We start from the raw sequence: 18,081 nt of genomic DNA on the forward strand, positions 1-18,081 counted from the left end.
ACCACAAGCAATGATTTCCACACACAAAACCAGCCCTAAAGCGCCTGAGAACTACAGCGCAGTGGAGCTGGAGTCAGGGAGCTGGACGGGCACTGCCCCGTGGGAAAGACCTTCATGACGACAACGGAGGGTCAGAACTGGAGGAGCCCTGAACGGCCCTCTTCCCAAAGCAGCCCCATTCCAAGTCCGGACAAACTGAGGTCCAGGGCAGGAAAGGAGCACAGCCACAGGAGCAGAAGCAGGACACGACACAGCCCTGGGTTTCTGGGCCCCACTCCAGCCTCCTTCATCAAGGACTTCCACTTCTTTCTCTCTATAGCTTCACCCTTAGAGACACAGAAGTGGAAGGTCCCAGATCCAGGGCTCCGGGGAGCACTGGCAGAGGCTTGGACCCAGCTCCCTGGAGTCCTGGTCACTCGCCAACACAAAGGAGGCCACCCTGTCTCAGCCCAGGAACCAGATCATCTGGGCAGAGAAGCAGAGAGCCTGGCACGTCCCCGGGGCGGTCAGCCCAGGCATTGGAGGGCCCAGACCAGGTAGGCCGGTCCTAAGTGGCCCACACTCCTCCAGGGCCAGAGCTCTGGCAGCAGGGTCGGGCGGCCTTCCGCAGGCTTCAGACTCAGCCCCTGGAGTGAAGCCTCTGGAACCCCAGTCTGACCTCATTCTCTGGGCTCCCTCTCCTCCATCTTTTAATATTACTATTATTATTACTATGATTATTGTCATCATTACCTTTGCTTTTTCTCCTTGAAGGCTCTATAGAGACCCCCTCATGAGCAAACCTAGGCTCATCTTGCCTCCTGCGGGCAGGGCTTGCCAGGTTCTGGACCCGAGTGGGCACAGTGGTGGTGGAGAAACGCTGAGACCGACCAGCAACGGTGGCTCAGCCTGCCTGAGATACTATCCGCTCTCTACCTACAGGCGTTCCTTGCCAGGGCACTTTTGTGCCACTGCAGACGCCTCGGCCAGCAGAGGCTCTTCCCTCTGCAGCCACTCTCAGCCCTTCCCTAAGGTCCAGCAGAAAACACAACCTAGAGCTGGTGTGATGTTGTCCCCTCCTCACCCATCCCCCTGCCAAGCAGATTCCAGGGCTTTGGGGTCTCTTCATTGGGCTAACATGGAACACAGGGTGGCGCTGGGTTTTTTTTGTTTGTTTATTTTTGCCTCCATTTATATTTTATGCATCCCTCTCCTTTTTATTTAGGGCACATGATACCCCCTTTCCACCTGCAATTGTGGTGCAAATTCAGTTGATATCAGGCACAAAAAGCGCATCAACTACAAACACAGCTTCAAAAACAAGAAGCAACTGTCATGCCCACAGCAGAGCAGGTCCACGGGGGCTGTCCTTTTCCTTTCCCTTTGGGCACCATTCAAGGCCAATTCCCCTGGCTCCCGCACAGATGGTGCTGCCCAGTGTCCAGCTCAGTCCTAGGCCCTCATTCCTATAGGAGGCCGGGCAAGGAGCTGGCCCAAGGCCCTGGGCAAGACCAGCTCTGAATGAACCTTAAGCCTGCTGTGGCATGGTCAAGACTCCCAGAGAAGACAAGAGAGTGGAGAGTGAGCAGACAGGAAAGGAGCCCCAGCTGCCTAAACCCGTGCTACCCTCAAGTCCTAGGTTGGGAACTCCTTGTGGAATGAGGGAGACAAAGCTGAGGGCAAACCCCACAGGCCCGAGGGGCAAACAAACTCACAACTCCCAGAGAAACATGGGAGCAGGGCAGCTCAGGGACTCACAGTGTGTGCCTGCAGCCAGGGGCAGAGAGGAACCCTGGGCAGGAGTGTGCCCACCTGCTCCCATGTCCCCTCCAATAAGGGCCCTCACTCCAAACCAAAAGCACCTGACTGCCCATGTCTACACTGCTCCTTCCACACCAGGCTCGTCACCCCCTAAACAGGACAGCACCCCAGAAGCCGGCTCTCTGGGCCTCTGCCCATCCCTGACCAGCTCAGACACAAGCTCTCAGCAGGGACCAACCCTGGTAGCCACCCATTCCCCCTGCCCTAGTCACAAGTGCGCTTTGGCCTTGGCACGTGGCCCTCAAAAGCCTGCCACTTCTACTTGCCCTTGGCCACCCCAACTGGCTGAGCTGAAGCCACCAGCCACTCACTCTCCTTGGCCTTCTCAAGCCCCGAGCCTAGCTTCAATGTTAAAAATCTGATATCAGAAACTCTCCCTCTTGGAAAAGGAAATGGCTGCTTCTGGTGAAGTGATGAGAAAGCCACAATGGAGGAGCTCTGGTGCCCACAGGGGAAACTCATCGGTAAGACACATGGATGGCATTGCACCCCGCACTGTCTCACTCCCGGGACCCTCAGGACTGGAGCACCATCCAGGCACAGCCCTGGCCCCTCTCTGAGCTGCAGCAGCTGCCAGCAGAACCAAGACCTCCCTGCATACAGTTTTGGCTAAATGACTCCAGAAACATGGCTAGGAGACAACTGGGGGGGGGTGGGTCCTAGGGCACACACAAGCAGAAAGTGACAGAGGAGTGGGTTACCTGGGAGAGTTGCCGTCAGCAATCCAGCCAGCATAAACAGGAGTCGCATGTCCGGGGCCATTTCCGACACTTAAGCGTGTCCTCCAGTGGGAAGCGCCATCCTGGGACCAACAGGTGCACCCCTCTCACCCGTCCCGCAAGTCCAACGTGTGCCTTTGTCTCAGCTGCTCTCTCTCTCTGAAACACAGACGACCAAACCCAGCCGAGAGCGTCTCTTGCGCCTCTCCCCTCTGCTTGTGGTTTTGGTCTCCAGGAAGCTAGGCTGGTACAGCTGCGAGCCAGGCTGGTGCAGCAGGCCTCTGCTGGGAGTCCCCCCCACAAGCCCAGGTGAACCCCAAGAGTCACGGAGTCAGATACCATGGACACACATGCACACACAGATGCGGACACACACTTCCCCAGAATCTCCTACAAAAGGGAAATGGAGGGGCTGTTGGTACATGCGCAGTCAGCACACGCTGGAAGGGGAAGAGTCGGCTCCTTGTGTTCCATTCCACGGATTCTGCTTTGTTCAGATCAAATCCCAAGTTGACCTTGTCCTCCAGTGCAAGGGTGGCTGGGAAACAGGAAAGGAGAGGTCTTGGTACAAACTCTGTGTGTGTGTGTGTGTGTGAAAGGCAGAGAAAGAGACAAAGTGACACCTCCCGTCTGTTCCTAACTCCCCAAATGTCCGCAACAGTCAGGGCTGGACCAAGCTGAAGCCGGCAGCCTTCTCAATCCAGGTCTTTGAGTAGGTGACAGAAACTCAGGTCGTTCAGCCATCATCTGTTTCCCAGGCCGTGTAGAAGAAGCTGCGTCCGAAGCAATAACAAGACTCTGACCTGAGATGCAGGTGTCCCCAGTAAATTAAGTGGTAGCTTAGTCCACTGTGCCACAACACACACCCCTCAAGGCACCTTTTTAAAAAAAGATTTTGTTTAAATGAAAGGCCAACTTACAGAGAGAGGGTGTGAGAGATCTTTTATCTTCTGGTTTACTCCCCAAACAGCTGCAATGGTCAGGGCTGAGCCAGGCTGAGACCAGGAGCCTGGAACCCCATCTGGGTCTCCCATGTGGGCAGCAAAGGCCCAAGGAGTTACATCTTATGATGTTTCCCAGGCTCATTAGGCAGGAAGCTGGAGCAGAAGTGGAGCAGCTGGGAACTCCAGTGGGAACACACTTCCTTGAGAGCCAACAGCCTAAGTAAGCTTTTCCTCAGACAAAAAGAAAATTGGGGTGCGCCTGAGAGGGTGGGTCCCTCACCTCCTTCTACAGAAAGGAGAGCCCTGGCCCAGGTGGGACTACCCCCAGAGATGGCACAGAAGGGTTCAACCCCACCTCTGCTCTAGGAATGGCGCTAGGTCTTCCTCTATGAGATTCTGACATGGGAATGGGACCTGAGGAATGGAGAGGGTTCTGACAGGCAGTGATGGGGGAGGCTCGGGGCCGCACAGCAGAAGTGGGGGGCTGGAAGAAGGTCAGGCAGGCTGGAAAATACTGGGCTGCATGGGAGCACAGCTGCAGGAGGTTGCCATTGGGAAAAAACGGCAACCACAAGCGTTTGATTACCAATGGGTATACAGTAGGTGCTGAATAAATGCTTGTTGAATGAAAGAAGAGATAGATTACCCAAGCAGAACCCTGAAGAGGGTTGATTGTGGCCATTCTTGGGGCCCTCCTCTTGGTCATTCACTGCCCACTTCCTCACCTGGGTTTGTTTCCCCACTTGTGCAAGGGGTAAGATATTTTCCTTCACTGAGTCCTGCCCAAGGGGTTGTTTGATGTAGTGGGTTTGGGAGCCTGGGGGAGCCAGACACCCCCGGGGTGGTTAGACCCTGTCCAGCCCAGGGGCAGAATAGGCTCGGCATCAGCTGAGGTTGCCCTCTAGTGGATGGTCTCTAGCAACACAGGATGTTGCATGGGTGTGGCCAGCTCGCTGATTCAATTCTATTTTAATTTACCATGCTTCAGTGAGTGGAACTTTGTGCTGGATTCCTTGGGGAAGGAGAACGCTATTCAGAAACAAGTGACCAAACCACAAGCCGGGGTAAAATGGACACACACGCGGTCACGTGGTCCTGAGCGAACCATATTCGACTTGGTTTCTGACAATATGATAGACAGTTTATGCTGAGGCATCTCTAAGGCAAAAACACTGGCGGAAGAGAACCAAACAAAAACAGCTTCCACCACCCTTACAAAGGCACCACTGAGGAATGTACCACGAGAAATGAAGTCCAAGTCCAAAGAGAGCAGGAGCAGAAGTTTTCCCTTAGGAACCTGCTGACCCCGAGTCCCCAAGAACTTCAGTTTCATGGACTTGGGCAAACCTCAGAGCCTCAGAAACGTCACAAAGCAAAACGAGAAGACCTCTGTCACACACACACACTCCCCCCCGAAAGCCAAAGCAAAGAACACCAGAACACAACATATTGCAGGAGGCGAACTCAGAAAAGAACTCCTCAAAGGGAGCCAAGCCAGAGTTGGCCGAGCTCAGCAGTGTCAAGGAACAAGAATTTCGCTCCCAATGTTCCTAAACGCTCCACTGGTCCACAGGTGGGTCTGGACGTGGGATTCATAGCATCTGTGTGGAAACAACAATCAACAAGTGAACAACAGTATATAAAATGTTAAGGAAAAGTACAGTGTTTCCCTAGGCATATGGCAGCAAGAAATGATGAAAACTCAACGCATGCCTGAAAGAATTGCCACAGAAAAAGTTATAAGAAATATGAGCTCACATGCTAACATTAAAGTCATAAAATTCAAGTCACGAGGGACTTTAAATACAGTGGCACAAAGCAATAGGTAACACAGTCAAATGTTTAAAAAAAAACCTTAGATTCAGAATAAAGGTGTATATAATATAAAACAAGGACACTTCATATGCTTAAAGAAATAAAATGGGCCATCAAAAATGAAATGAACAAAAATATTTGAAAAAGTCAAGGAATACTTATATGAAAACAATCTTGAAACTAGAATTTCAATGAGCAGATCATACAACATATAAACACGGCTGAAGGGAGAATTAGTGTCTTGGAAACAGGCTTAGACGTGGCTGGGCTAAAACATACAACAGCAAACACCAGTTTGGGTTGAAGGCCAGTCAGGAAAAGCCACTGTTCCTACTAGGACAGGAAGTGAACTGAGTAGGACTGGCTCATGGACCCACTGGTATGCGCAAAATCTGACAATGGGAGAGGTTCTGATGGAGGAGCCTGGGCAATTCCTCTGGCAGGACACAGACCCGGCAGGTAAGCACAAGAAACATGATAGGAAACAGCCCAGAACAGGTCATGGTAAGTTTCCCACAGGCATATATTTGGCATGGGTAGGGGCAGACCAGGCTGAATCAGTTCACATCATTCACTGGCAAATCTGAGTACCAGAACAGAGTGTGGGTTGAACCAGGTTCGGTCACGACAAAAACCAGTGCACAATGAAGAATGCCAAGGTGAGGTTACCTGTACCGGATGTGACCGCAGTGCCCAACCAGCACGCGTGAGGACCAGGAAGGGAGGGGGCAGAGCCGGCAGGGGGAATAAAGGGGGGTTCCCTTGCTGGACAGCTACTCCCACTGGAGAGTGTGAGCTGGGATGGGGGCAGACCAGGCTAAGCAAGGCTACAACACCTGTGCGCCTCACATGGACCAGATCAGGAAAAAGCCAGGCTGGGCTGATTATTCCTACTGGTGCAAACAAAATTAGAGTGGGTGAGGGTTGTTTGGGCTTAGCCACAGCATCAGCTGGCAGAAGCTGGCACTAGGGTATAATTCTGTCAAGTCAAACCACAGAACCACCTGGAGAGTGCATAATATGGGAGTGAGAGAGACCTGGGAGGGAAATAGTGGGCTCCTCCCTCTTGGGTTACCACTCCCATGGGAGGGCACTACAGAGGCTGGGGTATCTAGACAAAGAGATATCCGACAGCATCTGTATGGGCTGCATGGTGGAGCTGATTAGATCAAACTAAGCTTTAATACCCACTGACATGTATGAGAGCCAAATGGGATGTGGGACAGACTGGACTAGTCTGCTATACATACTGGCAAACCAGGGTAGGGGGCGGGCCTGGTGGGAGTTACTGTTGGTCGCTGTGACTAGGCTGCAGCTCCCACTGGTTTATGTGAGGGCTGAGTATGTGCTGGGCAGAACCAGGCTGGACTGCAACACCCATTGGTTCTAGTGGAAGTTGGGGCTGAAAACAGAACCAACCCAGCAATTGCAACCACCAGCTGATCAGGGCGATGGACTGTACCGTGCCCTGTACTTGCTAGTACATACAAGAATCTGGTCTGGGAACACCTCAGACAAAGTTTCTTTGGGGATCTCCCCAATCGAAATGAACTCAGAACCCTAACCAAGAAAAGACAGAAGACAGAACAAGTCAATCAACCACCTCAGCTATATGTTGGCAGTGAAATACTGGGCAAATGGAGACTCTATGATGGACTGTGTCAATTAGTGGATTCTTCAATGATCTCATCGTGCTTGGAGTGAGTGACAAGATTGGCAGCGATTCAGAACTGTTGAACTATCAAAACCACTTGAGCAAGTATCTCAGAGCATGCCCCACATCTAGGACCTGGAGTGTGTGGGAAACTGGGTGGGGCCTTCTCCCTTAATATCCCCCTTTACCTCAGATACATGAAGGAAACAATATGGAAATAATAGTCTTACCCACTTTCCTATAGCCCTTGAACCTTTTTACTCTAATTAACAATATAAAGATTGTCAAAAATATAATAAAAATGAAAAATAAAAAAGGAAACAGGCTTGGAGAAGTCACCCAGAGTTCAGCACACACAGAGAGAAAGAAACAGGAATAGTAAAGATATGAAGAGACATAGGGCCCGGCACAATAGCCTAGCGGCTGAAGTCCTTGTCGTGAATGTGCCAGGATCCCATATGGGCACCAATTCTAATCCCAGCAGCCCTACTTCCCATCCAGCTCCTGCTTGTGGCCTGGGAAAGCAGTCGAGGGCGGCCCAAAGCCTTGGGACCCTGCACCCACGTGGGAGATGCTGATGAAGCTGCAAGCTCCTGGTTTTGGATCAGTGCAGATCTGGCCATTACAGCTGCTTGGGGAGTGAATCAAAGAACGGAAGATCTTCCTCTCTGTATATCTGACTTTGCAATAAAAATAAATAAATATTTTTTTAAAGGAGATGGAGACGTAGCGGATGGAACAAGGACTTGAATGTGTCAAGGATCCTATGAGGATTGGAAATTTTCCAATGTTCATGAATGATGCAGTCCTCAGGTTCTGGGCGTTCTTCTAACCCATAAAATAAGAAAAACTCTTGACCAACTATTTATGATAGCAGAACTGCTTGTTGGGAAAGAGAAGGCGAGCATCCCAATATCAACAACTAAAGCCAGAAGTGGATATCCATAACAAGGTGCTTCGGGGTGTCTTCCGGTCTCCCAGAACCCCTGCCGACACCCACTCCAGGAGTCAGTACCATGGCTGAAGACGTCAAGATCACAGGCAAGGACTGGAGGTTCTCCCCTTGCCAGGCGCTTCTCCAACCAGGAGCCGCGGGGAGAGCCAGATGCTCCTCCACTGTTGAAGCAGGTAATGACCGTGAAAGGGGATGATGACTCTGTGTGCAAGTGGTGCCAGCGTGTGTCCAAGTCCCTCTGGTCGGAAGTCTCAGCATGGTCTAACCACCAGTCGAGGACAGATTCTTGCAAAGATCAGAGCTGGCTCCCATCTCTCCTCTGTCCTTCTCCCATGGAATGGATAGCCCCTAAATCCTGGCGACATCTGCCCCAAGATCCTAAAGCATGACACACTATTAACAAAAATTCACTGGAAAATGCCAAATAAAGATGTGCTGTGAAAAAATAGCCATCAACATTGAATAGCTCTCAAGGATGAGATTGGGGCCCAGCGCAATGGCCTACTGGCTAAATCCTCACCTTGCACACTCTGTGATCCTGTATGGGGGCTGGCTAATGTCCCAGCTGCTCCATGTCTCATCCAGCTCCCTGCTTGTGGCCTGGAAAAGCAGTCGAGAATGGCCCAATACCTTGGGACCCTGCACCCATGTGGGAAATCCAGAAGAAGCTCCTGGCTCCTGGCTTCAGATTGGCTCATATCTAGCTGTTGCAGCCACTTGGAGAGTAAACCAGCCTACCAGCCTACAGAAGATCTTTCTCTCCCCTTCCTCCCTTCTTTTTGTAAATCTGTCTTTCCAATAAAAATAAGTAAATAAATAAATCTTAAAAAAAAAAGACAGGATGAGGGTCCAATGTGATAGTCTAGCAGCGAAAGTCTGCCTTGCATGCGCTGGAATCCCATATGGGTATCGTTTCTAATCCTGACAGCCCTACTTCCCATCCAGTTCCCTGCCTGTAACCTGGGAAGGCAGTCGAGGACGGCCCAAAGCTTTGGGACCCTGTACCCGTGTGGGAGACCCAGAAGAGGCTCCTGGTTCCTGGCTTCAGATTGGCTCAGCTCCAACCATTGCAGCTGCTTGGGGAGTGAATCATTGCATGGAAGATCTTCCCCTCTGTCTCTTCTCTCTGTATGTCTGACTTTCCAATAAAAATAAATAAATCTTTTAAAGGAAAAAAAAGACAGGATGAGATTGAAGAGATACCACCATATTGTGAGGGGTAACCCAAAGTTCGTGTGCTGGGAGCTTGATCTCCAAGTTCCCCATGCTGATACAAACACTGCCTTTGGGAGGCCATGAGGGTGGGGCCCACACTGGGAAGAAGAGGGGAGCCTGGTGTTGTGGCACAGCACGTCAAGCTGTCGCATACTTTGCCAGCTCTCCATACTGGAGTGCCAATTTGAGTCCCGGCTACTTCACTTGCATTCAACTCCCTGCTAACATGCCTGGGAAGGCAACAGAAAGCGGTCCAAATCCTGGGGTCTTTGCTACATGTGTGGGAGACCTGGGTGGAGTTTCAGGCTCCTGGCTTCAGGGTTGTCCATCACTGAGCAGTGCAGACATTTGGGGAGTGAACCACCAGATGGGAAGATGTGTGTGTGTGTGTGTGTGTGTGTGATTCTGCCTTTCACATGAGTAAACAAGAAGGAGAAGGAGGAAAGTAGGAGAATGAAGGCGGGAGGAAGAGGAAGGAGCTGAGCTGGCAGATGCCGGAGCTCCTCAGCCCTCAGCACGTGGTACCTCCAGCAGGCGCTAACACAGCAGCTAACACAGCAACGAGAGCTTCCCCCAGCACTGGCAGCCTGACACTGGACCTTCCAGCCCCAGAAACATGAGAAACAAATGGTTTTACTAAGTAATACTCTCTACGGGCTTCTGTTGTAGCAATAAAAGCAAACTAAGGCAGATAGCTTCACTAGATTAAAAAAAAAAAAGAGGACATTACAACATATGGTCTCTCATTAGAGAAAACGTTTAAAGGATGTTCTTCAAATATAAGGAAAATAAGACTCAGATAGCAAACATACAATTTAGAAAGAATTAACTGGGGGCCAGTGCTCTGGGGCAGTGGGTTAAGCTACTACTTGTGACACTAGAATCCCACAGTGGCGTACTCCAGCTGGAGTCCCAGTTGCTCTACTTCCAGGGCAGACAGGGCAGGAGGGCCAAGCCATCTTGAGCCCCTGTCATCCATGTGGGAGAACTGGATGGAGCACCAGGCTCCTGGCTTTGGTTTGCTTAAGCCCCATCTATTAATGCTCTTTTCACTCCGTCTTTCAAATAAACAAAATAAATAAATGTTTTTAAAAGTGTTAATCATATAAAAACTAAAATGATGTCTGATTTATGAGCTTATTGTTAAAAACTAGATGAAGAGCAGCAAATAAAAATAAATGCATTGAGAAATTATCAAGAGTAGGATCTATTATTTGGGGAGAAGGAAAATTCTTATAAACTTAAACGTGTGTGCAGAGACCAGCGTGGCGGCACATCAGGCTAGTCCTCAGCCTGCACGCACTGGCATCCTATATGGGCACTGTTTTGTGTTCTGACTGCTCTACTTCTGATCCTGGGAATGCAGCAGAGGACAGCCCAAGGCCTTGGGCTCCTGCACCCTTAAGGGAGACCCAGAAGAATGTCCTGGATTCCAGCTTTGGACTGCCCACCTCTAGTCATAGTGACCGTTTAGGAAGTAAACCAGTGGATGAAAGATTTCTGTCTGCCACTCCTCTCTGTGTGTAATTCTGACTTTCAAGTAAAATAAATAAAATATTTAAAAAAAAAAAAAAAAGGAGGGGCGGCACTGTGGCCTAGCTGCTAAAGTCCTCGCCTTGAACGTTCTGGGATCCCATACGGGCACAGGTTCTAATCCCAGCTGCTCCAAAAACCTTGGGACCCTGCACCCACGTGGGAGCTCCTGGCTCCTGGCTTCGGATCGGCGCAGCACCAACCATTGTGGTCCCTTGGGGAGTGAATAATCGGACGAAAGATGTTTCTGTCTCTCCTCCTCTCTCTCTCTCTGTATCTATCTATCTATATCTATATCTCTAGCTATATCTATATGTATCTGTATCTATCTATATAGATAGATAGATAGATCTGACTTTGCAATAAAAATAAATAAATCTTTTTTTAAAAAAGAGTGCATGCCCACCTATTAGGGAAACAAAATGGAGACATGGGGAGGCGGTGGGGATTCTGCTGCAAATCCAAAAGAAGGCAGGAAAGGAAGAAATGAAGCAGGAAGAACAGGACAGCAAGCATGACAGACAGGTTTCACCAGAACTGGTGGCTGCAGGGGGCAGGAGGGGCTCCTGGTAGGGGGCACGGGAAAGCAGGGCAGCATGACAGGTTCCTGGGACAAAATTCCTCTCATTGCCTTTTTCCCACAGCTCACACAGGGACAGGAGCTGGGAGATGCAGTCAGCCGAATGGCCAAATCAGTGAGCTCATGCTTATTTATAACTCTTGGAACCAGGACCTTACGAACTCAATTTGCAAAGGACACCAAGTGGCTCTGCATCCATGGAGAGCACGGGCATTTTTCTTCCAGACCTTTGTCTCCTGACCTTGACCCAGCCCTGAATGGGATCAGGAGCATCCCTGAGGGAAGCTTCTGTGACCAGCGGAGAGACTCCGGAGCAGCATCCCCATCCCCACCATGTGGCTGACAGCAGAGTTTCGTGCTCCCACCCAGTCAGCACTTCCTGTGGTGGAATTCCCCTCCTCTACCCTCAACCCTGCTAAGTCTCAGCTCTCTCCGCGCCCCCTAGACCTGCACAGCCTTGCAGACAAAGACCCTGAAGACAGAGGGGTAGCCTGCCCCCAATCCCACAGCTAAGAAGCAGCCCAGTGAGGCTCTGAACCGGGGTCTGCCTTATCTAAGACACTGAGCCTTCAGCTGTGTGCAATCCAACCCTTGTGGAAGGATGGGAATGGTTGTCTAAGCTCAGCGTTTGGGCTGAGACCTGGCTCCCCTGCCGGGAAAGGCAGGGAAAGGACTCTAAACTAGCCCTGCCCTGGGCCCAGTCCAATCCACTCCTCAGTTTCTTGAGTGCACAACCTCCAAAAGAGCGACAGCCAAGCTTTGTCTTTCCCAAGGCCCAGAGTCTGTCTACCGTGGCTTAAATATTCAATACTCAAAGGTGGCTGCCTTGCCTTAATCACTCAGTCATCTGTCCTAGGTCCAAGAGACACTACCTCGACCCAACAGATCAGTATTTCTGTTCTTACAGAGTTTGTCTTGTAATGCGAGGGTCATGTGGTAAGCATTCAACATAAATCAAGACTAAATCACATGGAGAGGTGGAGAGCAGAGGGAGGGGTGTGAGCAGTGATGCAAAGGAATTGCCACTATAAACAGAGAGTCTAGCCTGGTCTCCCCACTACGCTGAGTGCTTGCTTGCAGAAAGGCTTTCTGGGAGTGGGACAATGGGGAGCAGAAGTGAGGGACAGCAAGCACGAGAAAAGCAAATGCAGCCCGTGAAAGGCTGCAGCGTGGAGCTGGCTGCACTATGGAGAACAAATACTCAATTTAAACTAACGAAGTGGTTCCTGAGAAGGTCTCCTCCATTTGAGCCTCCATTCCTGCCACCCACTGTACCTGCACTGTGATGACCAACAGAGAGACGCTGGCTCGTAGCCACAGGAAGAGGTACCCTGTTCGAAGCGTTGGTGTAGGCGTGCCTTGTGGTGCACACAACCCAGAAACAGGTGCACACTCTGTGCCTGCACACACACACACACACACACACACACACACACACACACACACCAGCCCTCCATATGCCTCTAGCATGGGTGTCCCTGCCTGATTTCCTCGTCTTGCTCCTTCTGGGCCACTTTTCCAGAGTCCCATGTATCTATACCTCAAGCCACTATTCTACATAGGGCAGAAGACCAAACATACTCTCATCTATTTATCCATTGCAAGGATTTCTTTTCATCATTGGCCTTGGAAGTCACCTAGAGAGGCTGTAATGCAACTTCTGTCCATTTACAGCACTAACTTACTGTGCTGCCCGTGGGTGAGCTAAACTCAAGGTCCTTCCCTCTGTTGAAAGCAGCTTCCTAGAGGTCATAGGCATGATCTGAAAGATAAAAACATTTGCAGTAGCAGTGGTTGCTGGCTGCCCATGTAACTCACTTGTGCCTTCCAGTCCCGTTTGGACCTGAAACTTCAGGATGTTGTCCATTGAATTGTTGCTGCCCCCTCGCCGGATCTCACAGCGTGATGTGTAAAATGCCAGTTGGTTCACAATGGGCCCTAGGATTCTCTAGACCTAGGTAACTCATTCCCCAAGCACAGTCTATCAGAGCCCACTACACTCTGGCTGATGGTTTTCCCATGACCAGAGATATCCTACAGCAGCATCCTTGCTTTAGCACTGCTCACCAGAGGCTTGTGTTGCAAATATCTTTCCTTGGAAACATCCAGAGAGACTTTTGGCTACACAAGCTGTCTTTATCCATATGGGTGTCGCTGGCAGATTGGATTTGTGGGTCTGCTGGCCAGAATGGTGTAGCAGCTTGTACCACTGCCTACACCTGCTGCAGAACCTCCATCTCTGGCTTTGGGCCCCACTCAGAGCTGGCAGCTTTGCAAGGCACACGGTAAGTGGGTCAGACAGAATCCCAAGATTGGTATCTGCTCTGAAACCCGAAGAGGCCCATCATGCTCTGTGGCTCATGTTCATGGCAGTGCAAGGTATACAACTTTGTTCTGTACCCCAGAGACAACGGTCCTAGGACACCCTAGACCTTGGAACGCCTAAGATCATCCCCAATTTGGCAGCCACTGGACTCTTTGGGAGGTTTATCTCCTCTTTCTAGAATTCAGTGGGTGGCAGGTCTCAAACCTTTTGATCACAAGAGTCTTTATAGTCTCCAAGTTATCATCAAGGTCTCCAAAGAGCTTGTGTGGAAGTGGATTCTATCTACCAATGCTTGCCAGGCTAAAAATTAAAACTGAAAAATTAAAATATTTAATTCATTGGAAAGAGCAAAATAAACATATGTCAACACAAATACTTCTTTTTATGGAAAAATTGTTATATATTTCAAACCCCATGAAAACCATGAAGAATGGTGGCTTTGTTTTCGATCTTTGCCACTCTCTGGCATGTCTAGCTTTAGAGAGGACAGTTGAATCTTCATAACTGCCTCTTCATTCAATCTGTTGAGATTTGTTGTTTTGGTTGGAGAATATAGAAAAATCTGGTCTCCCATATGCAGTTGGAAAAAGGAGCATTGTAATTGCCTTTCGAAGATAATTATAGATATTCTCTCGTACGACAGAAAAACTTGACAAGTAAGAGCTTCTAAAGGTTAGTTACAATATGGAATCTGCAGTCATATAAATGACCTTTAATGCCACAGTTAAATTGAAATACACTGGTTTGGTTTGCACTTGGAATGGACTCCCTCCCCGTGTGTGATTTTGTAATAACACGCCTCAGGGATTTTGGGGCAAGCTGGTTCACAGAGGTAGGCAGACCTTCCCTGATGGTAACACACTTCATTCTCAGAACCCAGAAACCACAGGCACTGCCATCATCTCTGAGCCCATCAGGGGACTTCCAGCACCAGGAGCATATCAAGACCTTGGTGGCCAAGACGAATTTCACAAAATCCTGATTTTTTTACTTAAAAGCTCCCATTTCACCATCGACAATGAATACCGCTAGTGGCTTCCCTTGAGTGACAGCTCACATTCTTCATTTTTTTAGTATATGTGCTGCCAAAGCGAACATATATCCTTCATTTTTTAAAATTTATTTTTTATTGCAAAGGCAGATTTACAGAGAGGAGAGACAGCTACTTCACTCCTCAAGTGGCCTCAATGAACGGAGCTGAGCCAATCCAAAGTCAGGAGCCTCTTCTAGGTCTCCCACACGGGTGCAGGGTCCCAAGGCTTTGGGCCATCCTCAACTGCTTTCCCAGGCCACAGGCAGGGAGCTGGATGGGAAGTGGGGCATCCAGGACACGAAGCAGCGCCCACATGGGATCCTGACATGTGTAAGGCAAGGATGTAGCTGCTACGCCATCACACTGGGCCCACATCCTCATTTACAAAAATTAGGTCTGGGTAGCCACAGTTTCAAGTAAAAATGGTGTTTCCTGAAAATAAAGCACAACGCAGTGAGTTCAGCCAGCAAATCAAAGACTTGTACAAGTGTTTTTCTTGGAAGCAAGCAGGACAAACTCTTGCCTTTTTCTCCCTTTGTCATATTTAGAAAGATGTGCGGAGGGATTGTGATTTAGTCATTGTGGTGCCAACCCAGCAGGAGCTCCCCCTAGATTTTCCTCCTAGTGCACAAGGGTTACCAGCACAGCAGGGGCCACTGCTTCCAGTCATACTAGGCATCGGCCATCTTGCCTTCACTGCTTTCACATGGGGCACATCGCATTGGTGAAAAGGACAAATTTGCCAGGATGAGATCGTGAAGAGATTTCTGCAAGGGATTCAGGAAGCCTGGGCGTCTCACTTGGAGAACTGCAGCTTCTTCTGGGGGAAGAACCAGAGTGCTCATAGCCAAAACCTAGCATCTCGACATAATTGTCTCTTCCCCGAGCATTGCCTGAGATGTGAAATATCTCCTCAAGGGCACTCTGGTGTCTCTCCCATCACTGGTGTGGGACTCCCAGGCCCTTCTCTCTCCTGGTCAGTTTCTACTAGTTAACAGGTGTCCACAGTGAAGCCACAGTCACTGGGCATGTATTCCTTCCATGTGAGTGGGCTAGGCGGACTCAAGAAATCCTCACAAACCCGGTGACTCCACCAGCAGATATGTGTTCTCTTATAGTGCTGCAAGCCAGAGGTCTGGAGTTAGCGTGTCCAAGGCCGACCCGCCCTCCAGTCTCCAGGGCACCTCCATCTTAAACTTCTGCTGCCTCTGGTGGTGGCAGGAGGCCTGGGCACTCCTTGGCTGGTTACTGGGATATCCCCAAAGTACTTTCTCTTCTGCATACATCTGTGTGACATCCCACTGCCTGTTTTCTACCAGAACCACAGGGGTGCTGCCGGAGTCCACCTTGATGAGTCAGGATAAGCCCCTCCCCTCAAGATGCTTGACTTAAAAATATTTTTGTTGCAATTTTGCCAAAAACAGTCAGAAGGCTTCTCAGGTGTCTTCTGTTCAGCAGGCCCTGAAACCACCCAAGGGTGAAGCGACAGTGCTCTTCCACAGCAGAAACACTGGAGACAAACTGGTGGTGTACGGTGTCCATTTATTTGAGAGAAGTCACAAGCTTATATAGGGTAGGAGAAGGGGGCAGGCAGAAAGGCGGTCCTGACAGGGTGACTGGCTAATAGGTGTGTCTATCTTTTTGGCTCCTCCAATGAAGTTAAAGGTCAGGAAGCACAGGAAGCCATGTCTTAGGACAAACTTGTTACCTGCTGAAAAGCAGGATGAATGTAACATTTGACTTCCTAAAGTTGTTTACCAAGGAAGTCCCAACACAGCTTATTAAAGAAACAGAGAAGAGAGATTGGGGTGCAGCCCATGACTCTTGCTGCATGCCCAGTGAACAGGCCATGTTGGGGTCTCAGTTAGCCTAGGCTCCTGTCAGAGGTTCCCCTGGGGACACAGTGTGCCATGTGTGCCTGCTGCTTCACACGTGGGTTGGGCTGGCAAGGATCCAGGGGAGATCTCCCACAAGGGCCCAGGGATTAGGATAGGGACATACATGGGAGAAGGGGCGGTTCACCATTCACCAGGCACTTACTTAGACCAGCAGGCCTTAGTCATGCATGATTTTGCCCCCAGGAACGTCTGGAAACATCTGGGGATGTTTTCAGTTGTCATAGCCAAGGATAGAGGGTGTAGGTGACACCTGGTGAGTAGAGACCATGAATACTATTAAGTATCCCATAAGCCGATGGACAGCCCCTCACTCCAACAAAATTGATCCACTCCAAAGTACCAAGAGCATCCAGGCTAAGAGCCCCAGTTTATAACAACAGATAATGATGTGGCCATGCACGCTACCTAAAATGTATCCACTGTCACCCTCATCTCTTATTCCAGCTTCATTTCATGACAGCCTGATGAGATGTAACATGAAATAAGGAAGTACTTTAAACTGTTCTTGGAAATATGGAATTAAAAGATAAGTTTATTTTGCCCCCCCCAAAATTGGTATTCATGCTTAGTTTTTTCATGATATGCATGATTTTAAATTTTCTACACCAAAATAAACTTAGTGTTTTTTTTAAATATGTCTCTATTTAGGAACCAGGAAGACACAGGGAGAGAAGCAGGCAGAGTTTACATCTGCCAGATTCTTCTCTGAATGTCTGCAATGGCCAGCACTGTGTTGTGCCAAATCTGGGGTCAGGAACTCAATCCAGGTCTCCCATGCAGAGCCTGGAGCCCAATTACTGGAGCCATCACCACTGCATGCCAGGGTTTGGATTAGCAGGAAGCAGGAATTGGGAATTCAGCTTGAATCCTGGAGCCTTGATTTGGGTACATGGTTTCCCAATTGGTGGCTTAAGCATGAAGTTAAACATCAGTCTCTGAACCCAGCGTGGTAGCCTAGCAGCTAAAGTCCTCGCCTTGCGCTGGGATCCCATAAGGGCACCAATTCTAATCCCAGCTGCTCCACTTCCTCCCATCCAGCTCCCTGCTTATTGCATGGGAAAGCAATCAAGGACAGCCCAAAGCCTTGGGACCCTGCACCCACATAGGAGACCCGGATGAAAACCTTCTTGCTCCTGGCTTCGGATAGGCTCAACTCCAGTCCTTGCAGCTGCTTGGGTAGTGAATCATCAGATGAAAGACCTTCCTCTCTGTCTCTCCTCTTCTCTGTATATCTCACTTTGCAATAAAAACAAATCTTAAAAAAAAAGATAGTCCCTAAACTTGGCTTTTAGTCCAATCTTTCTTGAATTTCCAAAAGTCCCCTGGTACATTCTGTTCTATTCTAGTCTTCATTGATGTGCCCGTTTCACTCGACCACCAGGAAGAGGGGAGATTTTTGCCTGCTTCCTTCACTGTTGTGTTCTCCGTACCCTGAATAGCATTCAGTACACGGCAAATTATCTCTAGCTATCGAATTGCTCTATTCACTCACCAAGTCTTCAGCTGTCACTCCGCCAGTCGCAGTGCTAGGCTATCTCATTCTGAGCTTTACAAAACCACCTCTAAGCTTGGATTTCTCAGAGACACTAATAAGGTGAAGGAACTTGCT

At 49.5% G+C, this 18,081-nt stretch overlaps 1 protein-coding gene across 1 annotated transcript in view; it reads right to left on the reverse strand.

The window, feature by feature from the left end:
• Positions 1-2,903, reverse strand: part of CD6 (CD6 molecule) — a 41,666-nt gene extending 38,763 nt beyond the window's left edge. Inside the window, 1 exon segment of the mRNA XM_058662979.1 lies at positions 2,502-2,903. Coding sequence (XP_058518962.1) covers positions 2,502-2,562 — 61 coding nt within the window. The 5' untranslated portion in view covers positions 2,563-2,903.
• Between the last annotated feature and the right edge of the window lie 15,178 nt (positions 2,904-18,081).

Source organism: Ochotona princeps, chromosome 4, assembly GCF_030435755.1.
Source record: "Ochotona princeps isolate mOchPri1 chromosome 4, mOchPri1.hap1, whole genome shotgun sequence".
NCBI classification, from domain to species: Eukaryota; Metazoa; Chordata; class Mammalia; order Lagomorpha; family Ochotonidae; genus Ochotona; species Ochotona princeps.